The sequence below is a fragment of the Lactuca serriola genome, chromosome 4 (genome assembly GCF_051521515.1).
Source record: "Lactuca serriola cultivar US96UC23 chromosome 4, Lser_US96UC23_V15, whole genome shotgun sequence".
Classification (NCBI taxonomy): domain Eukaryota; kingdom Viridiplantae; phylum Streptophyta; class Magnoliopsida; order Asterales; family Asteraceae; genus Lactuca; species Lactuca serriola.
Genome location: NC_136411.1, coordinates 369,137,985 through 369,165,563, shown reverse-complemented (window position 1 = coordinate 369,165,563; position 27,579 = coordinate 369,137,985). Strand labels below are relative to the sequence as shown.

General features: G+C 43.5%; 1 protein-coding gene across 1 annotated transcript; it reads right to left on the bottom strand.

Moving 5' to 3' along the window:
• Positions 1–436: 436 nt before the first annotated feature.
• On the bottom strand, positions 437–11,594 carry LOC145099761 (uncharacterized). Its single transcript, XM_079037272.1, has 2 exons — positions 11,496–11,594; positions 437–871 (listed from the first exon to the last, which is right to left on the bottom strand). The coding sequence occupies exons 1-2, from the start codon at positions 11,592–11,594 to the stop codon at positions 437–439; spliced, it is 534 nt and encodes a 177-aa protein (XP_078893398.1).
• Positions 11,595–27,579: the final 15,985 nt, after the last annotated feature.

Genomic DNA, 27,579 nt, shown 5'->3' with positions numbered 1-27,579 from the left:
TCCATATCAGCAAATGACAACTGAGGTGGAAGTTCTGCATCAAGAAGGGCATTATAGCAGTTCACAAGTTCTGCGGCAAAGGCAATATTGTCATCACACTCCTTTGTGTTTAAGGAAGAGGCCACAACTGGTACACTAGAGAGGGAGCAACTTGAGGAGTGACATGCAGCTGGCTTTGCGAGTGAGGCATGGATGACGCAACAACAATTGTTTGGATCTGAGGCTGCTGAATATCAAATGCTTGACGTGAGGAAGGAATGACTGATGAAAGAGCATTGTTAGAGGAAATCCCAAATTTTGCAGTCGAATACGAATTCACATGATTTATCTCCCATTGTTTATCATCAATATCACATGCCTTGATGATAGCCATTGTTTCAGTAAGAGTGAGACGATTCAAATCCTTGGTCTTTTTGATGACAGCTACATTCATATCTCATGACTTTGGAAGAGCACTTAGTAATTTTTTGTTTATCTCTGAATTGGTCAAAAAGATCCCGAAAATGTTCATCTCAGTGGTGAGAGTAGTGAATCGTTGTAGCTGTGCCTCCAGGGTTTCTCTAGGAATGTAGTTGAACATATTAAACCTTTGACGTAGCATATCCTGACGGCTTTCCTTCATGTCTTCATTCCCTTCATATACCTCAATCAAAGCTTCCCACAAAGCTTTTACTGAAGTATACTCTCTGAAACCTTGAGCTATATCAGGAGATAAAGCCATGGTTAGAGTGGCCAAAGCCCTTTCCTGTTCTTCCACTTTCTCAAAATCTTCATCTGTGTAGTTTTCAACTGCTTTGTCAACTACTTGCCCTGCAACAGTGGTGGTAATTCTGACAGGATTCTTGATGATGCTTCTCCAAATCTTGAAGTCCTTCCTTTTAATATATTTTTCAATCCGGTATTTCCATTCAGGAAAACCATCTGTAGACAGCAGTCTTGGAATGCGTGTAATGGTGCCCATGACAGAATCCAGCTCATGATGATGTGTTTGACTTTGAGAATCCATTTATTCTGATTTTAAAACTTAAAAATTAAAAAAAGACAAAATTACAGAAGATAGTCTCACAAGCTAGTATTAAATTATTCACGATGTACTCGGGCGTTATCAAATATACTAATCGTTTTGAAACATAATACAGTGAAAATAGTTTAATACAATGAAATTATCTGGCATAAAACTCTAAATTAAACAGAGATAAACTGAATCAGACATAGTTTATCTATTAACTTTACATAAATCTGTGCTCGTAAAACAAGAACTGAAGATCCCAAATTATTCCCATAATAATTTGATTGTTTTGATTGTTTCCTTTACTGTAATTGAAATCCATGTATTTATATTCAAGAAAACATCCCTTATGCTCCACATAATACATAAGGGGTAAAGATATCTAAAAGTTAGCCAGATATTTATAGAAATACATCAGTTTTAGGTTTTGAAAACATTTATAATTTTTCTTGTATTCCCCCCTGAAAACATTGAAAAACACGGAAAAAGGCGTAGGGGTATGAACTCACCAGACAAGAGATGTGCCGGTTGGATGCTAATTGTCAGTTCAGGGATTGAAACACGCGAGGTTCCTATGTAATATGAAGAGATACATAATTTGTATCTAATTATACCTTGATCTATTTATTAAATAAGGATAAACACTTCTAGACGCGAAAACACTTCAATTCAAGTGTTTGGAGTGACACGGGTGACATCTAAAGGGGTGTATGGCTTAGGAATGGACTTTACTCTTAAAGAGTAAACACTTAGAAGAGTTTTCAGCCCTAAACACCACATCCGCATGAGTTTATGGCCATAAACTCATGGATGGTGCTCTTGAGTGCTAAATGGCCTTATAACATTTGAGGGATGATGCTAGGTTTGGTTTTGAAGCATTGGAAGGGAATTTGGGCATTCTAAGGACCATTTAAGGAGTTTACGGCAGTAAACTATGAGTTTACGGCCGTAAACTCTTATGTGCCATGTCTTAATGTGTTTTGGTGGTCCTAGATTAATCACATGTAACACCTTAATTTTCAAAACAATTTTTCGCATTTTATAAAAGCATAATTCATTTAGTATTCATAAAAACATCATTGTTTGAAACTCAAATCCACAACATATAAAAATCCCAAGATCTCATAACATAAAAATCCCGTGTGTGTACTGATCAGGCCGACGCCTTCCCGCGGTCATCACTAGTACCTGAAACAAATAACACCAAACACTGTAAGCACAAAGCTTAGTGAGTTCCCCAAAATACCACACATAGCACATATTAGCCACTCGATGCTATAACTCTGTGGGTCCGTTGACCCTACTCTGTGAACCCTCTGGTTCTAACTCTGTGAACCTTCCGGTTCCAACTCTATAAACATGCACAGCATAAATCACTTAGAAATAATGCAGTGCAACACATAACATACATATAGCATACAAATACTCTGTCATATAACTCTGATTACCTACTCAAGGTAAAGTATAGTGAGAAGACTCACCTCGCGTATCTCGATAACTCGCAAATCCCTGAAATCACTAGTGCTCGATCTCCCGAGCTATCGTCCTCCTATAACACAATACATCTCTAATTAACACTTTCCCAAGTAAGGTTGACTAACCCTATCAAGTCAACACTGGTCAACGCTGGTCAACGGTCAATGGTCAACGGTCAACTCAACTCGCCGAGTCTCTATGGGGACCCGATTCCTCTGAGTCCCTTCCGACTCACCGAGTCACTCACCTGACTCGGTTACTCAAACCGTGGTTCGAAATCACTGAACAACCCGCACAAACTCGTCGAGTCTGGAAATGGACTCAGCGAGTGCATTCCATGCACAACCCCAAACGACCTTCAGAGGTCAGATCTGCTTCACTAACTCATATATCCAGTCCTTCCAAGGTTATTCATCACGTAAAGTTCATGTCTTGGCACTCATAACACACCTAATGACTCATAAATGGTGTTTTGACCTCAAGCACAAAGACCCCAATCCAAAACCCCCATGGATTCATAAAACGCTTGGACAAAGGGACACTCTGGACCTCCAAGGGTCCATATCCAGAACCTAACTGGCTTAAGGGACCAAGAAAGCACTAGATCTAGCCACGAAAGGGCTCAATAAGCCCTAAATCAACATGAACATCACCATAACAGAGAATGGTTTGAAAAAAAATAGTACCTCAAACGTGATGTTCTGGACCTCAGATCTTCAGGAAGTTGATCCTCTTGTTTCCCCTTGGCTATTGCTTCCTTTCCCTTGCTAGATAACACCTCCAAGGTCAATAATGACTCCTTATCTCACTCCAAACGCTCAAGCTCACTAGGGTTTCACTCTGGGGACTGGTGAGCACAAATGACGGCCATAAGGCCCTTTAAATAGGCCCCAAACCCGAGAAATTAGGGTTTCATTAAACAGCGTAGACTCGCCGAGTCCACCAATGTGACTCGTCGAGTCCGGTCATTAATCCGGGTGAGAAATCGTGTCTCTACTCGGCGAGTCTTCGCACCAACTCGCGGAGTTCTTCCACATAACTCAAAATAAAATGAATAAATATAATACCTGAAATTCCGGATGTTACAATTCTCCCCCACTTGAATCTGACTTCACCCTCGAAGTCTCATTCCTGAAATAGCTCCGGATGCTGCTCCCGCATCTTACGCTCTGCCTCCCAGGTCAACTCGAATCCCTTCCGATGTTGCCACTGAACCTGTACTAGAGGCACCTCCTTGTTCCTCAGAACCTTGATCTTTCAATCCACAATCGCAACTGGTCTCTCTGCGTAGTTTAGGCTCGCATCCACCTGAATGTCCTCTAACGGCACTACCGCCAACTCGTCGGCTATACACTTCCTCAACTGAGACACATGGAAGGTATTATGAATCTACTCCAATTCCGTAGGTAGCTCCAAACGATACGCTACCCTGCCCACCCTCGCGACCACTCTGAACGGCCCAATATACCGGGGCCCTAGCTTGCCCCTCTTCCTCAATCGGATCACTCCTTTCCAAGGAGATACCTTCAGGAGAACATAATCACCGACCTGGAACTCGAGCTCGGATCGACGTCTATCCGCATAACTCTTCTGGCGGCTCTGAGCGGTCAACAATCTCTGCCTGACCCGATGTATCTGCTCTGTCATCTGAAGCACAATCTCTGTGCTACGCATAACACGCTGCCCGACCTCTCCCCAGCAAATGGGGGTCAGACACCTCCTCCCGTACAACAGCTCAAAGGGTGGCATACCAATGCTCGAATGATGGCTGTTGTTGTAGGAAAACTCTGCCAAGGGAAAATACGTGTCCCAACTCCCCTCGAAGTCCAACACACATGCCCGGAGCATGTCCTCGAGCGTCTGAATCGTCCGCTCACTCTGTCCATCAGTCTGGGGGTGATATGCGGTACTAAAATGCAGCCTAGTACCCAACTCCTCGTGAAACTTCTTCCAGAATCTGGAAGTAAAACGCACATCCCAATCTGAAACAATCGAGATCGGCACTCCATGCCGAGATACTACTTCCCTCACATACATCTCTACTAATTTCTCTACGGAAGAACTCTCACTGATAGCAACAAAGTGGGCGCTCTTTGTCAACCTGTCTACAATCACCCAAATTGCATTGACTCCCCTAGCAGTCCTTGGCAATTTAGTGATAAAATCCATAGTAATCTGTTCCCACTTCCATTCGGGAACCTCCAACGGCTGCAACTTACCATGCGGTCTCTGGTGCTCGGCCTTAACCCTACGGCATGTTAAGCACCTTTCCACAAACCACGCAACATCCCTCTTCATATATGGCCACCAATACTCTCTCCTCAAATCTAAATACATCTTAGTGGCCCCAGGATGGATCGAGAATTTCGACCGATGAGCGTCTTCCATCAAAATGGTACGCGTCCCTCCCACAAACGGTACTCATATACGCCCCTGAAATGTCATAAGCCCCCGACCATCGGTAACGAACTCCAATACCAATCCAACAACTCGCTCTCTCTTCTGGTTCTCTGATCTCACGGCCTCAGCCTGTGCTCTACGAATGGCGTCCAACACCGGAGCCATCACGGTCAACCGCAAACATACATCCCGCAATGGGGCGCTCTCCGCCCTACGACTCAAGGCGTCGGCTACCACATTAGCCTTGCCCGGATGGTACAGGATCTCACAATCATAATCCTTGACCACATCCAACCACCTCCTCTTCCGCATATTTAGGTTAGGCTGATCCATCAAATACTTCAGGCTCTTATGGTCTGTGTATATCGTACACCGAACCCCATACAGATAGTGACGCCAAATTTTGAGGGCGAACACCACTGCCCCCAACTCTAGATCATGGGTGGGATACCTCGTCTCATGAGGCTTCAACTGCCTCGATGCGTATGCTATCACATGCCCTCTCTGCATCAGCACCGCTCCCAACCCCAAGATCGACGCATCACAGTATACCACAAAGTCCTCCATCCCCTCCGGGAGGGCTAACATCGGGGCTTCGCATAACCTTTGGCGAAGCGTCTCCAAGGAGGCCTGCTGCTCGGGGCCCCATGAAAAAGCGACACCCTTCTGGGTCAACCTGGTGAGTGGCACTGCGATCTTAGAGAAATCCCTGATAAATCTCCGATAATAACCTACCAACCCTAAGAAACTCCTGATCTCGGAGGGGGACCTCGGCACCTCCCAACTCATCACTGCCTCAACTTTGGCCGGGTCGACCAATATCCCTTTCTGGTTAACGAGATGCCCTAGGAAGTGGACCTCTCGCAACCAGAAATCACACTTGGAGAATTTGGCATAAAGCCTCTCCGATCTCAGAACTCCGAGGATCTCCCTCAGATGCTCCTCATGCTGCTCTCTAGATCTTGAATATACCAAAATGTCGTCGATGAATACAATCACCGACCGATCTAACATCGGCCTACACACTTAGTTCATGAGATCCATGAACACTATCGGGGCATTGGTGAGCCCGAAAGGTATCACCACAAACTCGTAATGCCCATATCGCGTCCTGAATGCTGTCTTCTAGATGTCCTCATCTCGCACCCTCACCTGATGATATCCAGACCTCAAATCGATCTTGGAGAACCAAGATGCTCCCTACAACTGATCGAACAAATCGTCGATCCTCGGCAACGGGTAACGGTTCTTTACCGTCAGCTTGTTCAACTCCCGATAATCAATACACATCCGGTGTGAACCATCCTTCTTCTTAACAAAAAGGATAGGCGCTCCCCACGGCGAGCTGCTCGGCCGAATAAATCCCTTTCCCAGCAGCTCCTGAAGCTGCGAGGATAACTCTTGCATCTCTGGAGGTGCAAGGCGATAAGGCACCTTGGCAACAGGCGCGGCCGCCGGAACCAAATCGATATTGAACCCCACCTGCCTCACGGGAGGCACACCCGACAACTCCTCTGGAAATACATCCGGGAACTCACGCACTATCGCAACCTCCTCAACTGACCTCGGCCTCTCTGAATCAACCCGCGTATCCATCACATCCGTCACAAAGCCCTTACAGCCCTGCTGTAGACACTGCCTCGCCCTAGCGGCCGAACAAAACGCTGACCGAGAACGTGTACCCTCACCGTACACCGTATGAACTCCCCCACTAGGGTCTCGTATGGTCACCAGTTGTCGCTCGTAGTCGATAACCGCACCGAATCTGCTCACCCAGTCCATGCCCACAATGACACAGACATCACCCATCGCAATAGGAACAAAATCGATCGGGAAATCAACACCGAAAATCTCGAATACGCACCCATGGATCACCTCCGTGGCACATATCACTCTCTCGTCAGCTATGGAAACTCTCAGAGGCCGACTCAACGCCTCACGACTAATACTGATATGCTGACTAAAAGCCAAAGATACAAAAGACCGACTCGCACACGAGTCAAATAACACCAAGGCAGGTACAGAATTCACAAGAAAAGTACCTACGCATAACATAATATAAGCATAATATCTCAACATCAAAATAAATACACGAAAGAATACATACCAGCCACAACATCGGGCGCTGCGCGGACCTCCTCCGCGGTCAACTGAAAGGCTCTCCCTCGTTCCCTCGGCGTCTCGGCCTTCACTGGCCGACTCTCGGTAGCTATGATGGCGGCAGGGGCAGATCCCTGAGGTGCTCTCTGAGCTGATCCCTGCAACTGCGGACACTCTACCTTCCAGTGTCCGGTCTGGTTGCAGTGAAAACACACTGCAAACCCCTTTGGACAGTCCTTGGCCATATGCCCCTCCTTGCCACACTTGTAGCAAGATCCAGATCTACAAACTCCATCATGACCCTTGCTGCACTTTCCACAAGTGCGGCCCTTCTGGCTCCCTAATTTGGGATCAGCGGGCTTGGCCCGCTTGGCTGCCGGCTGGGACTGTGCCGGTCGCCGATCCCTCCCCTGAGACTCGGCCTCCTCGCTAGCCTGAGTCTCTAGCTCAATCTCCCTCTGTCGGGCATTTGCCTGAAGCTCGACAAATGTCCGGTACGAGGCATTCGCCACGAACTCCCGAATGTATCTCCTCAAGATACTCAAATATCGGCTCATATATGCCTGCTCAGTGGACACGTGCTCAGGGCAGAACATCGCCCTCTCGTGGAACATCCTGGTAATCACTATAACACACTCAGTACCCTGCTTGAGGGTCAGAAACTCCCGGGCCAAACGCTCCCTCTCCACCTGGGGAACATACTCATCTCGGAACATGGCAGTGAACCTCTCCCAGGTCACTGCCGCAACCTCAGCAGGCGTAAAGTGCGCCGTCACAAACTTCCACCAGTCCTTCGCTCCCAAGCGAAGTTGGTTCAGCGCGAACCAGACTCTCAAATGCTCAGGAGATGAGCAAGTAAAGAAACACCCCTCTATGTCTGAAATCCATCTCATAAAGCCGCCACCGGGTCCTGGGTCCCGTCAAACTCCGGCGGTTTTGTGTTGCTGAACTCTCGGAACAGCAACGCATCACCACCCTGCGGCCTCGCGGCAGCAATAGCTGCGGTGGCCGCTGCAACAGCAGCCTCAGAAAGAGCGGCATAACGCTCATCGAAAGTCTCAATCAACGTGGTCTTAATAGACCCAAACATCTCTAGTATCTCTGCCCTGATGGCCGCAGCCACCTCCTCATGGATGATCCGGCGGATCTCCTCATCACCGGCCCCACTGCTCTCAGGCATAAGACATGTCCTCACCATGATCTACCTCTGAAATACAACATACGATAAATTAGAATCCATTCGAGCGTACTCACACTCGATAACTCATCCCTCCTTGATCCTTGGCATTCCAAAGATTCTTACTTGGGCTGTACACCGCCCCGGTGCTTTTAGTAGTACGGGCCCAATACTACTGTCCACACAGTATCAGAATACACCCCAAGTCCTCCTCTTCGGATCCCAAGTTCCAAGTACTCTATTATGCATAATCCACTCTTTAACAGATCTCTCATAAGCTCCTCGCTGCTACCTACTCACTCTCAAGCATCTCATAGCAGCTCACCTCTCCATAGGCTAAGGCATCACAAATCAGGCCACTCTAGTCCTAATAGGAGTACCTAGCCTACTCTAGCATGGGAATACATCATATCAATATCATAACACATAATATGAGGGTATCTTGGGAAATCACCGTTCGGACACGGACTGATCGTACACACGACTCTGCTCTGCGTTTTCCAAAAATCTTTTACTCTTTTTGAAAATATTTCTCAAATCCTCAGTTTGAGTTCAAATACGCCCGAAGGTGTACCCGAATCCCTCAAACCAAGGCTCTGATACCAACTTGTAACACCATAATTTTCAAAACAATTTTTCGCATTTTATAAAAGCATAATTCATTTAGTATTTATAAAAACATCGGTGTTTGAAACTCAAATCCATAACATATAAAAATCCCAAGATCTCATAACATAAAAATCCTGTGTGTGTACTGATCAGGCCGGCGCCTTCCCGCGGTCATCACTAGTACCTGAAACAAATAACACCAAACACTGTAAGCACAAAGCTTATTGAGTTCCCCAAAATACCACACATAGCACATACTAGCCACTCGAGGCTATAACTCTATGGGTCCGTGGACCCTACTCTGTGAACCATCTAGTTCTAACTCTGTGAACCTTCCGGTTCCAACTCTATAAACATTCACATCATAAATCACATAGAAATAATGCAGTACAACATATAACATACATATAGCATACAAATACTCTGTCACACAACTCTGATTACCTACTCAAGGTAAAGTATAGTGAGAAGACTCACCTCGCGTATCTCGATAACTCGCAAATCCCTGAAATCACGAGTGCTCGATCTCCCGAGCTATCATCCTCTTATAACATAATACATCTCTAATTAACACTTTCCCAACTAAGGTTGACTAACCATATCAAGTCAACACTAGTCAACTCTGGTCAATGGTCAACGGTCAACGGTCAACTCAACTCGCCGAGTCTGGCGTGGACTCGCCGAGTCTCTACGGGGACCCGATTCCTCTGAGTCCCTTCCGACTCACCAAGTCACTCACCCAACTCGGTTACTCAAACCCTGGTTCGAAATCACTGAACAACCCACACAAACTCGTCGAGTCCGGAAATGGACTCGGCGAGTGCATTCCATGCACAACCCCAAACGACCTTCAGAGGTCAGATCTGCTTCACTAACTCATAGATCCAGTCCTTCCAAGGTTATTCATCACGTAAAGTTCATGTCTTGGCTCTCATAACACACCTAATGACTCATAAATAGTGTTTTGACCTCAAGCACAAAGACCCCAATCCAAAACCCCAATGGATTCATAAAAAGCTTGGACAAAGGGACACTCTGGACCTCCAAGGGTCCAGATCCAGAACCTAACTCGCTTAAGGGACCAAGGAAGCACTAGATCTAGCCACGAAAGGGATCAATAAGCCCTAAATCAACATGAACATCACCATAACAGAGAATGGTTCGAAAAAAATAGTACCTCAAACGTGATGTTCTGGACCTTAGATCTCCAGGAAGTTGATCCTCTTGTTTCCCCTTGGCTATTGCTTCCTTTCACTTGCTAGATAACACCTCCAAGGTCAACAATGGCTCCTTATCTCACTCCAAATGCTCAATCTCACTAGGGTTTCACTCTGGGGACTGGTGAGCACAAATGACGGCCATAAGGCCCTTTAAATAGGCCCCAAACCCGAGAAATTAGGGTTTCATTAAACAGCGCAGACTCGCCGAGTCCACCAATGTGACTCGTCGAGTCCGGTCATTAATCCGGGTGAGAAATCGTGTCTTTACTCGGCGAGTCTTCGCACCAACTCACCGAGTTCTTCCACAAAACTCAAAATAAAATGAATAAATATAATACCTGAAATTCCGGATGTTACATCACATGTGATTCCAACTCATTTTACAAGTCATGGGGTGAATTTAGGGCACTATTTGACCAAGATATATGAGTTTACGGCCAAGGAACCCATTCTTGGGGGGTTTATGGCTGTAAGCTCCTTATGGAGTGGTTTTCATCAAGTTTAAGGCCCTTAACTCGTTTGTGGTTGCTTCTAGACTTTATTCCAAGGCTTATAAGGTGTTTAAGGGGCATCTTAACACCCTAGAAGGAGTTTACTGCCCATGAAATGGTGTTTACGGCCCAAGCATGTTCTTGGGCCGTAAACTCTCATTTACCCCCTAAATTATGAGTTCAAGGTGTCCCAAGTCCATTCCAATAAGTCCTTATGTCATTTCTATGCTCCAATAGTGTCTTGAGGGGGTTTTGGGGCTCAAAACCCCCTTAGATGTGAGTTTACGGCCTAGGACTGTTCTAGGGCTTTAAACTCATGCTAATGGTCCTAATTCACAGTTTAAACACAAATTTGAAGGTTGAAGAGGTTATACAATGAGCTAGGATAGTTACCTTAATGATTTGAGGACTTGAATTGGATGATTTTGGACCTAGATCTTGGATTGAGAGGAGAGAGAGAGTAGAGAGAGGTTGAAAAAGCTTCAAATGAAGTGATTTCAACTTTATATATGGTTCAAGTTTGGGACACGGTGGAATTCTACTCGATACTGACGATAGACGAGGCTTTTGGTTGCACCCGATTAAGTTGTCGTAACCCGATATGGTCGAAACTAAAATTTTTCTAAATAATAACTTGGAATGTTTTCTTGGTTTTCTAATGTGTTTAGATATCAATTAATTCATAACAGAAGTCTAAAAAATAATGACTTAATTTAAAAACTTAAACGGAAACATTTCGAAAAAGATGAATTTTATGGACGGAAACGGGTTACGGCGATGGAGCAAACTTCCGGTTGTCACAGATAAGGTTCACAGAGAGACAAGTCAAAATTATTATCAGAGATCATAGATTTTACCTGGTGAACAATGCTTCGACCTAGTGGATCGTTCGTCGCCATGTATCAATAGTGAGGTTCAGCAATATCATCTTCATCTTCTAATCCTGAAGACCAATACCCTTCATCACATTAATTGGTTTGTCTTGTCATCAGACACATATTTCTTCCAGTTACCATGTCATCATCATCCCCGGATGACCAATATCCTTCAACGTCTCTTGAAACCACCAAAGGCTTTTTCACTTTTAGCCATCTTTTGTGCCTTTCAGACATAGTATGCAGAATCCTTGATTTTTGTTTTCTGTGGAGCATCAACCAAACAATCTTTAGCAAAATGGTTTGCATGTCCACACTTATGACACACAATTTTTGGTTTGTCTGATTTGGATCTCTGAGAGGGTTCGGAAGTAGAGCTTTGCTTAGAGAGGTTCGGTTTGTATGTAGGAGGATTTTTCGAAGAGGGTTTAGGTTCTAGAGCTGAGTATGGTTGAGGATTGTTCTAGTGAGGAGCATGGAATCGATTTTGGTATGATTTGTAGGAGGAATTGAAAGAGCATTTGTACTTCATTGAGAGTAAAGCAAACTCCTAGTGAAAACTGGGTTTAGATTCCATGGCTTCGGAATCATCAACATGATAAGTTTGTGGAGATAAGGTAGGTGCGGATGTTTGAACAGATGGAACAATGGGTTTGAAGGGATCCAAAGAACATGAGTTTGTAATAGTTGATTCAAAAGAACTGACAAGTGCAAGAGGACCTCCGGAGAGTTCCTTTATGGTTTGAGCAACATTTGACTTATGTCCTTGAAGTTAATCGAAAAGTTGATAAAGCTTCAACTTTTTCAAAGAACCATTGCTTTGAAGACAAGATTTTATAGTTCCCCATCCTTTACCAATACTTTTTATGAATTTGAGATTGTACTCCAAGGGAGTTCGGACAATCCCATGAGCAGTCATGTTGTTCACCACAATACGATAACGGTTCGAGGTAGAGGCCACTGATTCACCAGGAGTGGTGGTGAAGGTATCTAAGTTGTTGAAAACTGAGGTGTGGCGCTTGTGTTTCATATTTTCTGAACCTTTAATTAGGTCCTGAAGAGTGTCCTAAATCTCTTTGGCTGATTTGCAAAGCTTGATGTGCTCAAAGAGTGAAGGAGGAACACCAAACTCCATTTCAGAGAAAGCAACTTGATCAGCATAAAGCTTCTCGATATCATCTGCAGCTAGAGGAGATGGGCGAGTTTCATCTTCACGTATGAGCTGAGCAGCTGCATCCCTTACAAATTTTCTTACAGGAACATGTGGATCTTTTGTGACAGATTTCCAGATTTGTTCACCTTTATCTTTGGCCAGTAAAAACCTTTCCATTCTAACTTTCCAGTGATCATATTCTTCCACAACAAGTAGTGGGGCACATGTAAGGCCACCCACACTATTTGCGATTTGCATTCAAATCATTTGGTGAGGATTAGAAGCAGCCATTGAAGTTAAGATATCTTTAAGCTAAAGTGGTACATAGAAGAACTTTTATCCTTAACATAGAAATGGTTGAAATACCAAGGTAATCTCAAACCAACTATAATCTAATCTTATGGATTCAAAGGACAACCACTCTGTGACAACCCGAAATCTTCATTCGGTAAAACCCTAAAGTCAATCATATCAAATTATAAGTCAAGTTCACTTTTATTTGTTTTTAGAAAATTTAAAGTTCGTTTGATTATTTTAATAAGTAATCCTTAAACGAACGGGTGAAAGGAAATTTCAAAAAAACCGCAAGTATCACGTAGTTAAGAAAACACAGCTAAACTTTTATGTTTGGGCCAAAAATTTCTCCAAAACCGTAAACTCATGCCTTAAGCATGAGTTTACACCCCAAAGTGCCTCATTTCCTTCTTGCAATCTCAAGAGTAAACTCCAAACTCTCTCAAGTATCATCCCGGTTTTCTTCGAAATCTTCGATCTAGTAAGTGTTTCTAGTTTTCTTAAGTTGTTATATGACTTAATCTAGTGTTTTAATACACTTCTAACCGTGAAATCCTTCCAAAAAGGGTTAATCTTCAATTTACACCAAGAACACACACTTGTGTTCTTGGCCTTTTGGACCTTTTCGAGCTTCTAACTTGTAAGTGCTTCTATCCTAGAGTCTTACAAGCTTTGTTACACCCCTACACATCTAGAAATAGTCCAAGAACACCATGATCAAAGGTGTTTACGGTCCAAGAACACCTTGGACCGCAAACCCTATTTAGGGTGCCAAAGTGTGCTTTATCTTATCCTAAGCCTTGGGTATTAACTTAGAATCTTGCCTTGATGTGTTTAGCACATGAAAACCACCAAAATCTCTCATTTAATGTGTTTACGGTTTGGGGATCTCCCAAAACCGTAAACATCCCAAAGAGGTGTAAAAATGGCCCTAGTCCCTTCACAAGCCTAGGAAACTAGTCTAGATTTATTCCTTGTTATGCTTGGGACTTGAAAACATCAAAATACCTTATTCCATAAGATTTTATGGTAGTAAACTCATGGAGAAATGGTTCATGGACCATAAACTCCATTTAGGAGTGTATTGATGCCACAAAACATTTCCTAAGGCCTAAACATGAAGTAGGAATGTTTGGAATGGCTTAGAAGACTTCAAACCGACAAATAGTCAAAAGGTTATGAGCTTACGGCCGTAAACTCAAGAGTTTACGACCGTAAACTCAAGGGGTGTTGGTCTTTAGGGAGTAAACTCATGTTAGGGGTTCCCTGGAACCCTAAAACCCAATAGCCTCGCCCTACAACACTTGTATGCACTCCTTAGCACTTATAACACTTATACAAAGTGTTTATCATGCCCTAGGAGGTCTTACCTTTGTTTATTAGTTGTTTAGAGACTAATTGGGTACACATATGTGATATTATATGTTATCTAGGATCATAGAGAGTGTACAAGTCTTCACTTGACACCTAGCATCCTATTTCAGTCCGTTCATCCCAACAGCTTGCTACAGGTGAGTTCATACCCCTTTAATCAATGATTTAAATGTTTTTAAATGTTTTTATGTGGGGGATACAAGTTGAATCATGCTGGTTATTATATTAATCACATGTGATTAATAGTAGCATACAAAAGGATATATTACTCCTTTAGCTGTTTTACCAAATAGTTTACTTCAAATGGTTTTTCCAAAACTTCATTTATGCTATTATATTGTCAATTGCATGATTATATATGTATAGTTATATAAGTAATGTTTAAAGGACTTAGGAAGGTTAGCCCACTTTATTTCCTTTTCCCCGTTGGGATGTGGTCTGGTAAGGTATCGGGTATTCGTCCGAAGGTCATATAAATATTAGTTATGTATCATGTGTACATATATAGTCATAGCGGTTCTTCCAGTCAGTTCAATACCCTTGGGTAGCAAGGGTATACTTCCATGTTCATATATACCAGTTATATTACTAGTAAGCTACCATATGGGTAGTTTAGGAAGATACTATTACGTTTACTAGAATTCGGAATCATACCACGAGTCAGTTCATTCATGAGTCAATACTTGCTAGATAGAGAGAACACACAATACAGCTAGTACACACAGAACATTACAATACTTGCTAGATAGAGAGAACACACAATACAGCTAGTACACACAGAACATTACAATACTTGCTAGATAGAGAGAACACACAATACAGCTAGTACACACAATACATTACAATACTATACAGAGAGAACATACAGGCTAGACAGAGGGAGAACATACAATACAGCTAGCATACATTACATTCAGTTATGTGAGCTATTAAACGGGTCATGGCACTATTTGCCATGATCGTTTTTGTATCCAGAATCTCCTTAATTGGGGAGCGTATGAGTTTGCATATAGATCTATACTGTATTGACCATCCTACACCTTGCTACTCGCTATAGTGGGACCTGCAAGTCTACAGGTGCCAAATGTCATTTCTTACGGCGTCTTACATCGTCGTTTTACTATTGAGTCGGTAGCAGGATACAGGCCGATGACATGTTACTTTAAATTTCAATTGGTTTAAGGTAGTTAGTACAACAGTAGTCACTTATCATAAAACTACAATACATTATTATTTCCCCATTACATTCACTTCATGAACATTCACACGATGCACGGTAATGTAAATACTATATTTTTGGTTAATGATAGTTAGATTTGGGAAAATACACACTCTGACAATAGACACAGTTAGATACTAGATGCCTTGATAGAAGGCTACTTTCAGTAGGAAGCATAGGGTTTTCTAGGATGTTCAAAACGTTTTCATACTTACATTTCATTCATGTACAAATACTTACATTTAATATACGTACAAATACTTACATTTTATATACGTGCAAATACTTACATTTCATATGCACACGAATACTTACATTTCACATTCGTACAAATATTTACATTTCATATACGTACAAATACATTCTTACAAATTAAGACACTAAAATACTTATGATATCACCAGCTTTAAAGCTGATACTTTCTTTCAAAATGACTTGTATCCTTAGGTCAACGGTAGACAGGTACCGATGCAAGGTTTAGAGAAGATGGTGCTCGTTCAAGACTCATCTTTCATTTTGATTTATACTTTAGTGTTTATCATAATTTGACAGAAGACACTTTTATTAAAATTATATTATTAATGCAATAGATGATGTTGTTGCTTGTTTACTACTTTTCATTGTTGTGATACTATACATGACGTCCTCCGCCCCAGAACGTTTCTGCCGTTCATGGTTTTGGGGTGTGACACACTTAAGCTCTGATACCAATTTTGAGAACAAGATCGATGCGCAGGAACAAGGTTTGAAAACTCAAACCTTGAGTGAATGCTTAAGATCAATGTCTGCTTGCTAATAAGTATGCAAGTCAAGCTTGGAAAGACCAGTCAAGTTTTAGATAATATATTCAACAAATGATCAAGTCATTAAAAGAAGAATAGGAGTAAATGATCAAGGTAAAGTTAATAAATGAAGAACAAGAAGAATGTTTGAAAGAAGCTTTAAATAACTTAGTAAAGAGCCAAAAGTTGAGTGAAAGATCCGTTGTTGACTTGTATTGAATGCTCCTTTAAATAGAAGTGAAGGTTACAACGAATTAACTAGAATGTTTACATATGACTGGACAAAAGAAATAATTCTGACATTCTGATTGTCCAAATAAAACAAAAGACTAAGTCCTATGAAACGTTACATCAATACAAGTACAAATACAATAAATACACTAAGACAAAATAAAGCTCTTTCTAGATCAGCATCCATTCCGGACATGAGAGTCATTCTGGAATGCCTTCAGCCTTCACTTCGTTCTCTTTCCTGGTACGGATAGGTTCCGGACCACTCCCCACTTCTGAACATGCACACTTCGGAATGAGTAGATAGGATTGCTAGAGGTTCACTTTCAGGTTCCAACATGCCATTGTGATTTCCCAACGTGTCACTTCCAACGTATTCCTATCTATTGTGATTCTCAAAGTGCCATTGCGATTTCCCATAATCCAATTCAGCACTCAGTGACTAAGCACATCGATATAAGGTACCATTTCATAAAAGATCATGTACTTAATGGTAACATTGAACTCATTTTTCTTCCATCTGACGATGAGATTGTTGATGTCTTTACCAAGGCATTAGACAAAACCAAATTCAATGATTTTCTGAACAAGATGGGTATGATGATACCAGATCCTCAGCTCTTCCAAGAGACTTTTTCTCTTTGATAAACGTATTTGAAAGAAACCTAGTTCCTATCACAAAATTTTCATTTCGAAACTACTTTCTCTTGGAATACATGGGATCATTTTACTTATCTTTATATCTTATTATCACTTGAGTTTTTAAGTTGTACAGTTCATCATGATTGTTTGTTGTTCTAAACCGACATTGCCATTATACTCGGATTGTTATCTCGGAATATACTTCATAATGGCATCCCAGAATTCCACTCCGGAAAGTTATTACGTTCTGCACTCCGGAATTTCAAAATTTACTTTGGAAGCTTTTCTAAAATTTCACTCTGTAATGCTTTCTTAACCATGTTTCGGAAACTTGTTCAAAATCACTATTCCAGAATTTCTGCTCCAGAATCACTAATCTTTTCGAATCAAACTGAATCTGTGTTCCGGAATCACAAACCTTTTTCAGCACACTAAATTTTGACTCCGGAACTAAAACTCATTCCGGATAATTTCTCGTTTCGACCCTTTTCAAACAAGTATGTTCTGGAATACAACTCTTTACCCTCCGGATCACACTTTGTCCAGAACAGCTTATCCGAAAGTCTAAAGGATAATAAGCCGAAACGTTTTTCTCTCAACGGTTACTTTCTAGGAAGATGCCTATCCTATCTTCCTCGTTTCTCGTGACACGATTGCATGCCCCCATAAACGCAGCCATCAACTTGACGGTTGTGTTTTCCATTTTTACCCACAAACAACCTCACCTTTCACCTCCCAGGTCAACTCATCCCCCTTAAACCTCTTTGTCATTTAATGCGACCCATTTTCTATTCGGATCCTCATCATTACTCTACCGACCCGTCCCACTAACCTTACCTATATAAACCGATCAAAACCCTCTTTTACCTCTTTACGTACCCAATACTCTCAACCCTTGATTTCTCTCTGTGTTCTTCATGTTCTTCGAGCTTTCTTCTTCTGCAACAATGGCGTCTCAACAGAAATCATCTCAAACTGCCCCCACCATCAAGAAATCCATTGCTAGAAAGAAATCAACCAAGGATTCCAAGGGTTCATCATCTCTACCGGTCAAGAACCCGTTCTAAGAGACACCACTCAACTGTTTTCTCTCAATCCCATGGATTACGATGAATCCATCAGGGTATAGATCGATTTTATCGCAAATCACCCCACCCTCATCAAAATCCCTGAACCTCCACTACCACTTCACCATCTTCATCATAAATTTACCAGTATCAAACTCAAGGATGGTGCTTTGGAGACTACAATCATCGGTGACAAAACAGTTCTCATCGAAAATTCGACATTCCGTAAGTCGATTGGTGTGAAAGCAAACCCAAGGGGTTTCGTGGTACAAGAACCAACGGCTGAAGAGTTTCAGATGTTCATGAATTACATCGGGTACACTCAATACTACAGGCCTAAAGATTTCAAGAAGTCTGCCGTCTCAGGACTCTGGATCGTGCTCATGCACTTCATCATTAGAGGAATGTCCGGAAAGCATGGAGGAACTGATCAATTAAGCAAGGACTGGCTCAAAGTCATCTACAACATTTACTCCGGACGCAACAATGCAGTGGATCTTCCGGAATCTTATGGCAAGACTTCTGCAAATTCGCTACCAAAAGAAAAGAGAACGAGATTTCGAGCCCTAGGTTATGGGCCCTGACGCTCCAACAAATCTTCCAAGAGCTGTCCGAACCACTTCTGGTTAACACCATTCCTCCGGAGGTATGTGTCTCATTCAAAGTAGTTAAGGCTTATAGGATTCCGAACCAATCCTCTTTTTGTCCGATTCGAAGACTTCCGTCCATTTATCTTAAACATCACTTAAAGACTTTGGTTGTGTTCGACCCAACACAACCTGCCCCAATCTCAGTTGAGCCCATCTCGGAAGAGGCCAAGCCTACTACGTCTGGACCTAAGGTTAAGAAACCTGCCAAGCGAAAGGCTTCTCCCACCAAGTCCAATCCTAAAAAGAGAACCAAAGTCAGCTCTTCCTCTCCAAAGGAAGATGCTCATGACATTCCGGCTGACTCTGTCCGTCCGAACACCCCCCCCCCCCCCTTGTCCACTCATCTAAGGTACCCCTCAATGTTTCAAAATCACCTACACACACTCACGGGGTGTAACATCCCGAGTTCAGGAGTGCAAGTTCAGGGTCCAAAGTGTAAAGGTGGAAGGACAACTCGGCGAGTCCACGAGTGGACTCGGCGAGTAGGGTCGCGATTCTGGTCTCGTGTTAAGTGGCTAACTCGACGAGTCGGCGACTGGACTCGGCGAGTTGGTGCTGTGTGGAGAAAACCCTAATTTCGGAGGATGAGCCCTATATAAAGGACATTATACCCTCTCCCCAGCCTCTTTACTCTCCCTTGAAGTCCAGAAACCCTAACTTTCGATTATGAGAGGGTCGGAGAGCATTTAGAGCCTTGGAGGAGGAAATCTTGGACGGGGATTGAAGAACAAGAAGGTTGGAGCAAGGGGCTTTGCAGAGATTTAGCTCATTCATCAGTTGGAGCTTTCATTTGAGGTAATAATCTTCTTTTGAGCTTTTGTGCATCTAGATCTATCATTTGAGGGGTTTTGGGAGCATAAATGAGGTCCATCTCAAGTTTGGTGTAAGATCTGAGGTTACTAACTCAGATCTAGGTTGTTAATGATCCAGAAAGCCTTAAAGTCTATGCTCAAGAATTGTTGGTGAAGTTCTTTTGTCCCAAACCCTAGCCCTAGAGTGTAAAATGCTTAGATCTACTTGGCTTCACGTAAAGTTTGCCATTTTACGTGATGGATGGCTTGTAGAAGGGTAGATTTGTGGTTTAGAGCTTCTGCATGGCTTGGAAAGCCTCTGTATGGTTTCAGATCTAGGGGTACTCGTTGAGTCACAAAGGTGTACTCGGGGAGTTACTTGAAGATGGGCAGGAACTCGGCGAGTTGGAAGAACAACTCGGCGAGTTGGTTTAAGATAGCCTTGGACTCGGCGAGTCTGTTCTTGCAGACTCGGCGAGTCTGGTCGTGAGGTCCTAACCCTCTTTTGGTTGAGCCGTGAATCAGTGAGTCAAGGGATGACTCGGTGAGTTGAGTGCGAGGGGACTCAAAGTTGTTGGACTCGGCGAGTAGAGTCAGTCAGGGGTTGACTTTGACTTTGACTTTGACCAAGGGTTGACCAGTTGTCTTCCAGGGGCATTTTGGTAATTGTTGGATATCGTTTTGAGTTCAGTGTTGGTGTTGGCTAGTGGTGGAGATCGTGTCAGTGGTCGGAGCAGCTTGGGCTTATCTTTTCAGTCGGCAGTTGCGAGGTGAGTTATCCTCACTATATCAACAGGGTCTACGGCACCAAGGCCGGCCCTTTATCGGATTGTGATCCGGGTATCGTTGTTATGTTATTGCTTTGCTATGTTGCATCCTGGTAGTGAGGATGGTATATGTTAAAGACATGGTTAAGGTCGGAATCCTGGTATATAGGATGATGTTATGCTAGTGACCGGTTAGGTCGGTATCCTGGTTAGGATGATGTTATGCTTTGTGATCTGCTAGATCGGTTTGATTGGATGCGAATTGTTATATGTTTGAATGTTTATGTGCACATGGTTGTTGGACTGAGGTTGGGTTAAGGCGGGACCTGCTTTGTGATGTAGGCCAACATACCCAGGGCGGACCGGTTATCTTGAAGGCCCAGCGAGCGGTCCGGATAGGCTATAGGCCCAATAGGGCGGACTAGACGTGCCGAGGCTCGGAGAGTGGACCAGGCCGACTGAAGGCTCAGTGCGGGCGGACCAGTCATATTGTCGACTCAGAGAGTGGACCAGGTGGATTGAAGGCCCGGTGCGGGCGGACCAACCACACTGTAGACTCGATGTATGTGGTTAGGCTCGGAGGGTGGACCAAGTGGACTGAAGGCCCAATGCGGGTGGATCAGTCACACAGTAGACCCGTAGTGCATGGCTGTTCTGTGTTTGTTATGATATGGCATGTTGTGCGTGTATGGTATATGTGGTTGGTATTTTGGGGGTATCTCACTAAGCTTTCGGGCTTACAGTTGTGGTTTAATGTTTTTTCAGGTTCTTCAGGAGACCGTGGCAAGGAAATGGCATGATCATACCACTCCTCATGATTATGTTTTATGATGTGATTCTGGGAAGACTCTGATAATAATTGTATTGAAAACCTTTTTGTAATAACTTTATGAAATCGGGTTGTTTTTGAAAAGTTAAAAATTGGTTGAATTTTTAGAGCGTTACAAGTTGGTAACAGAGCCTTGGTTTGAGTGAATTGGAGGAACATTCGTATGAATCCAGTCTCAAATCAAGGAGAGTTTTCAAAAAGAGAATTTAAAATGGTTTTCAAAATGAGTAAAGGAGGACGCGGAGGTTCGATCAGCCGGAGCCAGTAAGTAACCCCAAAATACCATACATGATATTTGTTTTTGAGCTTTGATAGAACAGCATGCTAGTACTAGGTTAGGGATCTTCAGGATTTCATGATAATGTTGCCTGATTTATGATGCCTGTTAGCCTAGGGTTTCCTATATGGGAGACTTCCAGTGTTCCTCTAGGAGTGAGGGTTGAGTGCTTGTTATGTATGTTCTTCACTAGGGTGTTATGGTATACTTGATACAAATATGGGTAGGTGTGGAAGGTAGTATGGGCCCGTACTACTGAAAGCACAGGACCCATACGCGTATCAAAGAAACCATAACCTCTAGGGTTATTTTGGGGGTTGGTTCCCGGGATAGTGGGAAGTATCTGAGATTTTGCGATGTTTTTGAGTATGGAGGCTTCGAGGCATGCTGGGAGCGGATTCGGGTCAGGATCGGGAGCAGAAGAAGGCGGTCAGGGAGGGTCAGTACCGCCCGAGGTTATTGGTCAGATGAGCACAGACGAGTTGGATGCTAGGATTCGTGAGATCCTGCATGATGAGGTTGATGCATTGTTCCGGACCGAGTTGCCGGAACTGTTTGGGTCAATCAAGACCGCCATGGTTGAGTATTTTGATGAGCGTTATGCGGCTCTCACAGAGACGACTGCTGCGTCAGATACAGCGGCTATAGCAGCGGCAGGGGGAGGAGCCGGTAGAGGCTTTCAGTATCGGGACTTCGATAATACGAAGCCTCCCACCTTCGATGGGGTTTAGGACCCGATTGTTGCTATGAGATGGTTGTCGGACGTGGATGGGTGTTTCTTCACGTGCTCATGCCCTGCTGATCAGAGGGTGAGGTGTGCTCTGAACCTGTTGAGGCTCAGGGCGAAGGATTGGTGGAGATTGACCACGGGATCATATTCGGATGCGCAGAGGGCTGCGGTTTCATGGGATCAATTCTGGGAAATGTTCAGCACTCGTTATGTTCTGCGGGTTGAGAGGGAGAGATTGGCTCAGGAGTTCCTGGAACTGTAGCAGGATTCGGAGTCGGTGACGGAGATCACCAGGATGTTCACTGAGAGGGCGATGTTTTGCCTTGAGTTTGCTTCGGAGCAGGCTCAGATGTCCCGATATATGAGTATGCTCAAGAGGGACATCAGGCAGTTTGTGTCTACGCAGAGGTGCGAGACCTTATTGGAGTTGCAGGAGGCCGCCAGGCGGTGTGAGTTGGAGATTCAGTTGCAGTTGCGAGAGCAAAGGCAAGCTCCGGTACAGTCGCAGCCGGCACCGAAACGGTCCAAGACCGTTGATTCTAGATTGGGAGATCAGAGCATCCACACTTGTGGAAGGTGTGGGAAGGGTCACACCGGAGTTTGTAGGTCCGGTGGTGCATGCCGCAAGTGCGGAAAGGAGGGGCACTATGCGAGGGATTGTCGGCAGACAGCCCCGGTTCGGGATTTGAGGATTTGTTATCATTGCCATCAGGTTGGACACTTGAGGGTCAACTGTCCACAGCTTGCTGCAGGACCGGTGCAGGGTCCAGCACCGACCACTTTGAGGATTACGGGTGGAGGTCAGGGTGGAGCGGAGCCCCCAAGGGCTCAGGGTCGTGTTTTTTAGCTTATAGCAGAGGAGGTCAGGGCAGTGCCGCATGTAGCTGCGGGTATGTTTCTTTCTTGATGTCTTGTTATCTTGTGATTATTTTGGAGTATTGTATGTCTGCTAGTCTCGTTGTGTAATTTTTGGTATTGTATTCGTTGTTCCTTGAGGGTTATGGTATGGTTTAAGGTTTTGGTGTTGGGAATTTCGTTGGTTATTATTCATGAGGATTATTAGTGGGAAATCTAGCTTTTGGTCTGAATGTCAGGGAGCATCTGCAGTCTGAGGAGTGGTTAGCTGAAGGTCAGGTTTCTTTCGAGTCCGAGATGAATAGCGCTGATATGTGATGTTGTGAAGGTTGCTCGTTCTAGTGGGAATCAGTTCGCTTGTAAGGGATTGTGATGTGTAGGGTTGTTAAGGGAGGTCGGTGATGACGATCGGTGGTTGATAGTCTGTGCTCTAAGTGGGGGAGAATTGGAAATTCTCCGAAAGATCGATAAGCATGAGAAGTTGTTTAGCTGTTGGGATTCAACAGTGGTTCTGTCAACCGAGCGTAGGCTGGTATGAACAAGTGTCAGTCAGACGGGGCGGGATGCAGACCAAGGGTAATTGATGGTGGAAGGCCTGGGATCGGGCAGGGATTGAGAATGTAGAATGGAGATAGAGTTCGGAGCCCCTAGAGGGCTAGAATAGTATGCATGGGAGAGTCTTCCTGGAAGGATAACGCGGGATGATGAATGCTAGTTGAGCGATCCGGGTAGACTGAAGGCCAGTGGGCGTACCAGTCAGGCCGAAGCCTCAATTGGTCTAATACCCGGAAGCCGTACAGGACGACTAGGTACCAATGATCCTCTATGGGAAGACTTTGTCAACAGGGTCGCATCCAAGCGTCCAGATCTCACCATAACTCAAGTGGAGTCCATGCTTATCTCTTTGAGTAACAGGTCCATTCAAAGCAACATGCCTGATGTTCCTTCCGCTGATGTTGATGCCGCAAACGAACTTACTTCCGAATTGCCTCCCATTACCACTCATCAAAGCGTTTTCACACTAATCCGGATGAAGAGATTTCCGAGGAAGTCATGTTAGATGATGAAGCAAAAAGTGTTCCGGCCAGAAACTTCCTGACCTCAACACATTTTCAATCAAAATCAACCGCATCCAAGTATGCCTATGACTCCGGATCTTCATCATTAACCACTTCGGATGCTACCCTCAACTCCAAAATACCTGAAGATGATGCTACAACCAAGCCGGGTCCTTCCACAAATGTTTCCTCACAAGCTCCTCTGCAACACTCAGATTCTGATTCGGAATCCTCTGCTGGTGACTACATTGACCCCTTCGCTCTCCTCGAGATCCAGACCAATGTCTCGAACACTATGAACAAAGTGTCATCCATCGAAACTTCTGTCACAGAGCTCAACACGAAGATGGGTCAAAAAGTCTCCGGACTTGATTCCAAGCTTGATGTCATTCTTCAATCTCTATCTCAGCAGTCCAGACCGTCTGTTTCTGAACGAGAAGCTCAACTGGATCAATTAATCTCTTACCGGCTTAAACACACAATGGAAGAAGTTGACGCCAAGTACGATACTCTAGTTGATCACTATCTCAACACCATTACTTCAATGCTCAAAGTCCATGACGACTTGGTGGCTGCTACCAACGACCTGATTAAGCAGACCCATGTTCGTCATGAGAAACAAATCCAAAGAATGGAGAAGGGGATCAAGAAAAAGGATGAAATGAACATGATCCTTCAACAAGTCCTCATCAAGCTTCTTCGCTCAACTTGGAACATCGTTGATGTTCCGAACCGGAAGTTTGATGAGATGCTAGCCATCCTAGGGCATTTGTTCGATCACCTTGCTGCGCAAGCTCCCTCATTTGAAGCCTATGATTCCCTCACTCTTCAACTCAATATAGGGCTTCAGAAGGTCTTCACCAATTCAATGATCTCCAGAACACTTTGGTACTTGCATCGGTTCCGAAGTTCACCGACACAAGAAGGGGAGAAGGCCCAAGCAAACCTTGGAAACCCGCCTCGGAATTTACACTCCGAGATCAAGACCTAGATTCCAAAGAAGAAGTTCAAATCGTCTACGGAATGCTAGGGAACTCTGAAAAAGAAGAAAGTGAAGAAGAAGACGAATTCATTTCGGATAAGGCTCCTAAGGGATTACTTGGTCTTCAAGCTCCCAAGTTGACCATTCCGAAGGAACTGACAGTAGAACAAAAGAAAATATGGTCTGCTACTTCCTGTCCTTCCTCTCTCCCTAATGCTCTCCGGATGGGCATTCAAATGGCTAAGGCAAAATCGTACTTAACTTCTCAAGCCTTCCGAGCTACGCCTTCCATGAAGCCTCCATTTCCAGACCCAAAGATCGCTCCAATCGACCAGGGCTCTCCTCTCCGGATCCCTGATGGAATTACGGAAGAAACTCTTCCAAATCCTACTCCAGAATTTGTGATTGATGAAAATATGAAGGTTGTCATAACTGCACTACAAAGAGACAAAGGGAAGAAGCCTATGACTATCGAGCAACAAGCCCTTCATTCTGGACCTCCACTCAAGCAAAAACTTGGTTGGTCGCAGGAAGAAATCAACCGAGCATTATAGGATAGCATTCGAATCCAAGCCCTAAAGGATAATCCTGATCCAATTCGAGGCATCTCTCCTCTTTGTTGTGAACGCATTTTCAAGGCTGAAGAAATAATTTCGTGCATGTGCTACGACTTTTCTCCCAATGACTCTGATCAGTTGGATCTTCCTCTCTCTCTCTTTAGCAAATTTTACACTAAGTTTTCTCCTCTTCACCCATCTGACGATCCGTCAGTGATTATCCGGACCGAGCGAGAGAGACTCAAAACCTTCTACTCCAAACACGCTCAACCTCTCAAGAAAGTATGGTCAAGAAAAAGGATTACCAAAGTGGAATGTTTCGGAAGAAAAATTCTTGTGAAATTTGAGCTCAACTGTCCTCTCTTTCATTTTCACATCCTCCGGAACAAGCCTATTCCCCGGGCTGTTACTAATGCAGACTTTCCCTCCATGAATCTGAATGACATCCTCACCTTAGCTGCCTACTTTAGAAAAAATCAGAAGGGTGACATAAGTATGGGAGCTTACCATGACACTCTAAGCATCCTGAAGGATTACATTGCGGAATTTTTCCAACGTGATTATGAGCTTGCATACCTCTACGGAACTGAACAATTTGTTGCCAAAATTGACTTTGTTCTTCCGGAAGCTGAAGTTCTTGCAGATGGTCCCATTGAAGAACCGGTTCTAGGGTTTTTCTACACCACAAGGAAAACAAACAAGGATTGTTTTCGAGTCCTTGAAAAACATCTAGTTCTAACCAAAGCTCTGAAGAAGTTCATATCCCAGGCATCCAAGTCTGATGCTTCGGAACAGGTCAAGGCAAAGTTTGTAATTCAGTTGGCATGGTACATAGAAGTCCGAGAGTGGTTATTCAGAGCATACACCTTCATCAAGGAACAAATGAACTAAGTTTGTTGGATTGCTAAGTTCACTTAGGGAAGATTGTTGGAACCTAAAAGTGAACCTCTAGCAATCCTATCTACTCATTCCGAAGTGTGCATGTTTCGAGGTGGGGAGTGGTTCAGAACCTGTTCAGACCATGAAAGAAGACGAAGTGAAGGCTGAAGGCATTCCGGAATGACTCTCATGTCCGGAATGGATGTTGATCCAAAAACAGCTTTATTTTGTCTTAGTGCATTTATTGTATTTGTACTTGTATTGATGTAACGTTTCATAGGACTTAGTATTTTGTTTTATTTGGACAATCAGAATGTCAGAATTATTTCTATTTTCCAGTCATATGTAAACATTCTAGTTAATTCGTCTTCTATTTAAAGGAGCATTCAATACAAGTCAACAACGGATATTTCACTCAACTTTTGGCTCTTTACTAAGTTATTTAAAAACTTCTTTCAAACATTCTTCTTGTTCTTCATTTATTAACTTTACCTTGATCATTTACTCCTATTCTTCTTTTAATGACTTGATCATTTGTTGAATATATTATCTAAGACTTGACTAGTCTTTCCAAGCTTGACTTGCACACTTATTAGTAAGAAGACATTGATCTTAAGCATTCACTCATGGTTTGAGTTTTCAAACCTTGTCCCTGCGCATCGATCTTGTTCTCACAGCTAATGAGACGAAAGTTCCAAATCCACAAAGCCTGAAACTCCCCAATTGCTTTCCAAGGGAATCCTTCCTTCAAAGATGAACACAAAACACTCAAATAGCTTCGAAGAAGTATAACTTCTTCATACGAAGTCAGATTTCAGATTTCAGTGTTCTTTGTCGATGGTTAAGATTATTTATCCTAAATAATCTTCTATCAAAAAAATCATTTTTAACACATATTATCTCTAAATTGACTAGCTCGAATCTGTGGGCATTACAAAAATAACCACAAAAATATTATAATCACTTGCATCAGCTGCAACAAATGAGGGAAATGTGTCAACCGAAGATGTCAAAGGTATGTACATACACAAGAACACATTAGTTAATGTATATTCGACACACAATCAAATGTATGCTTCTTGCTT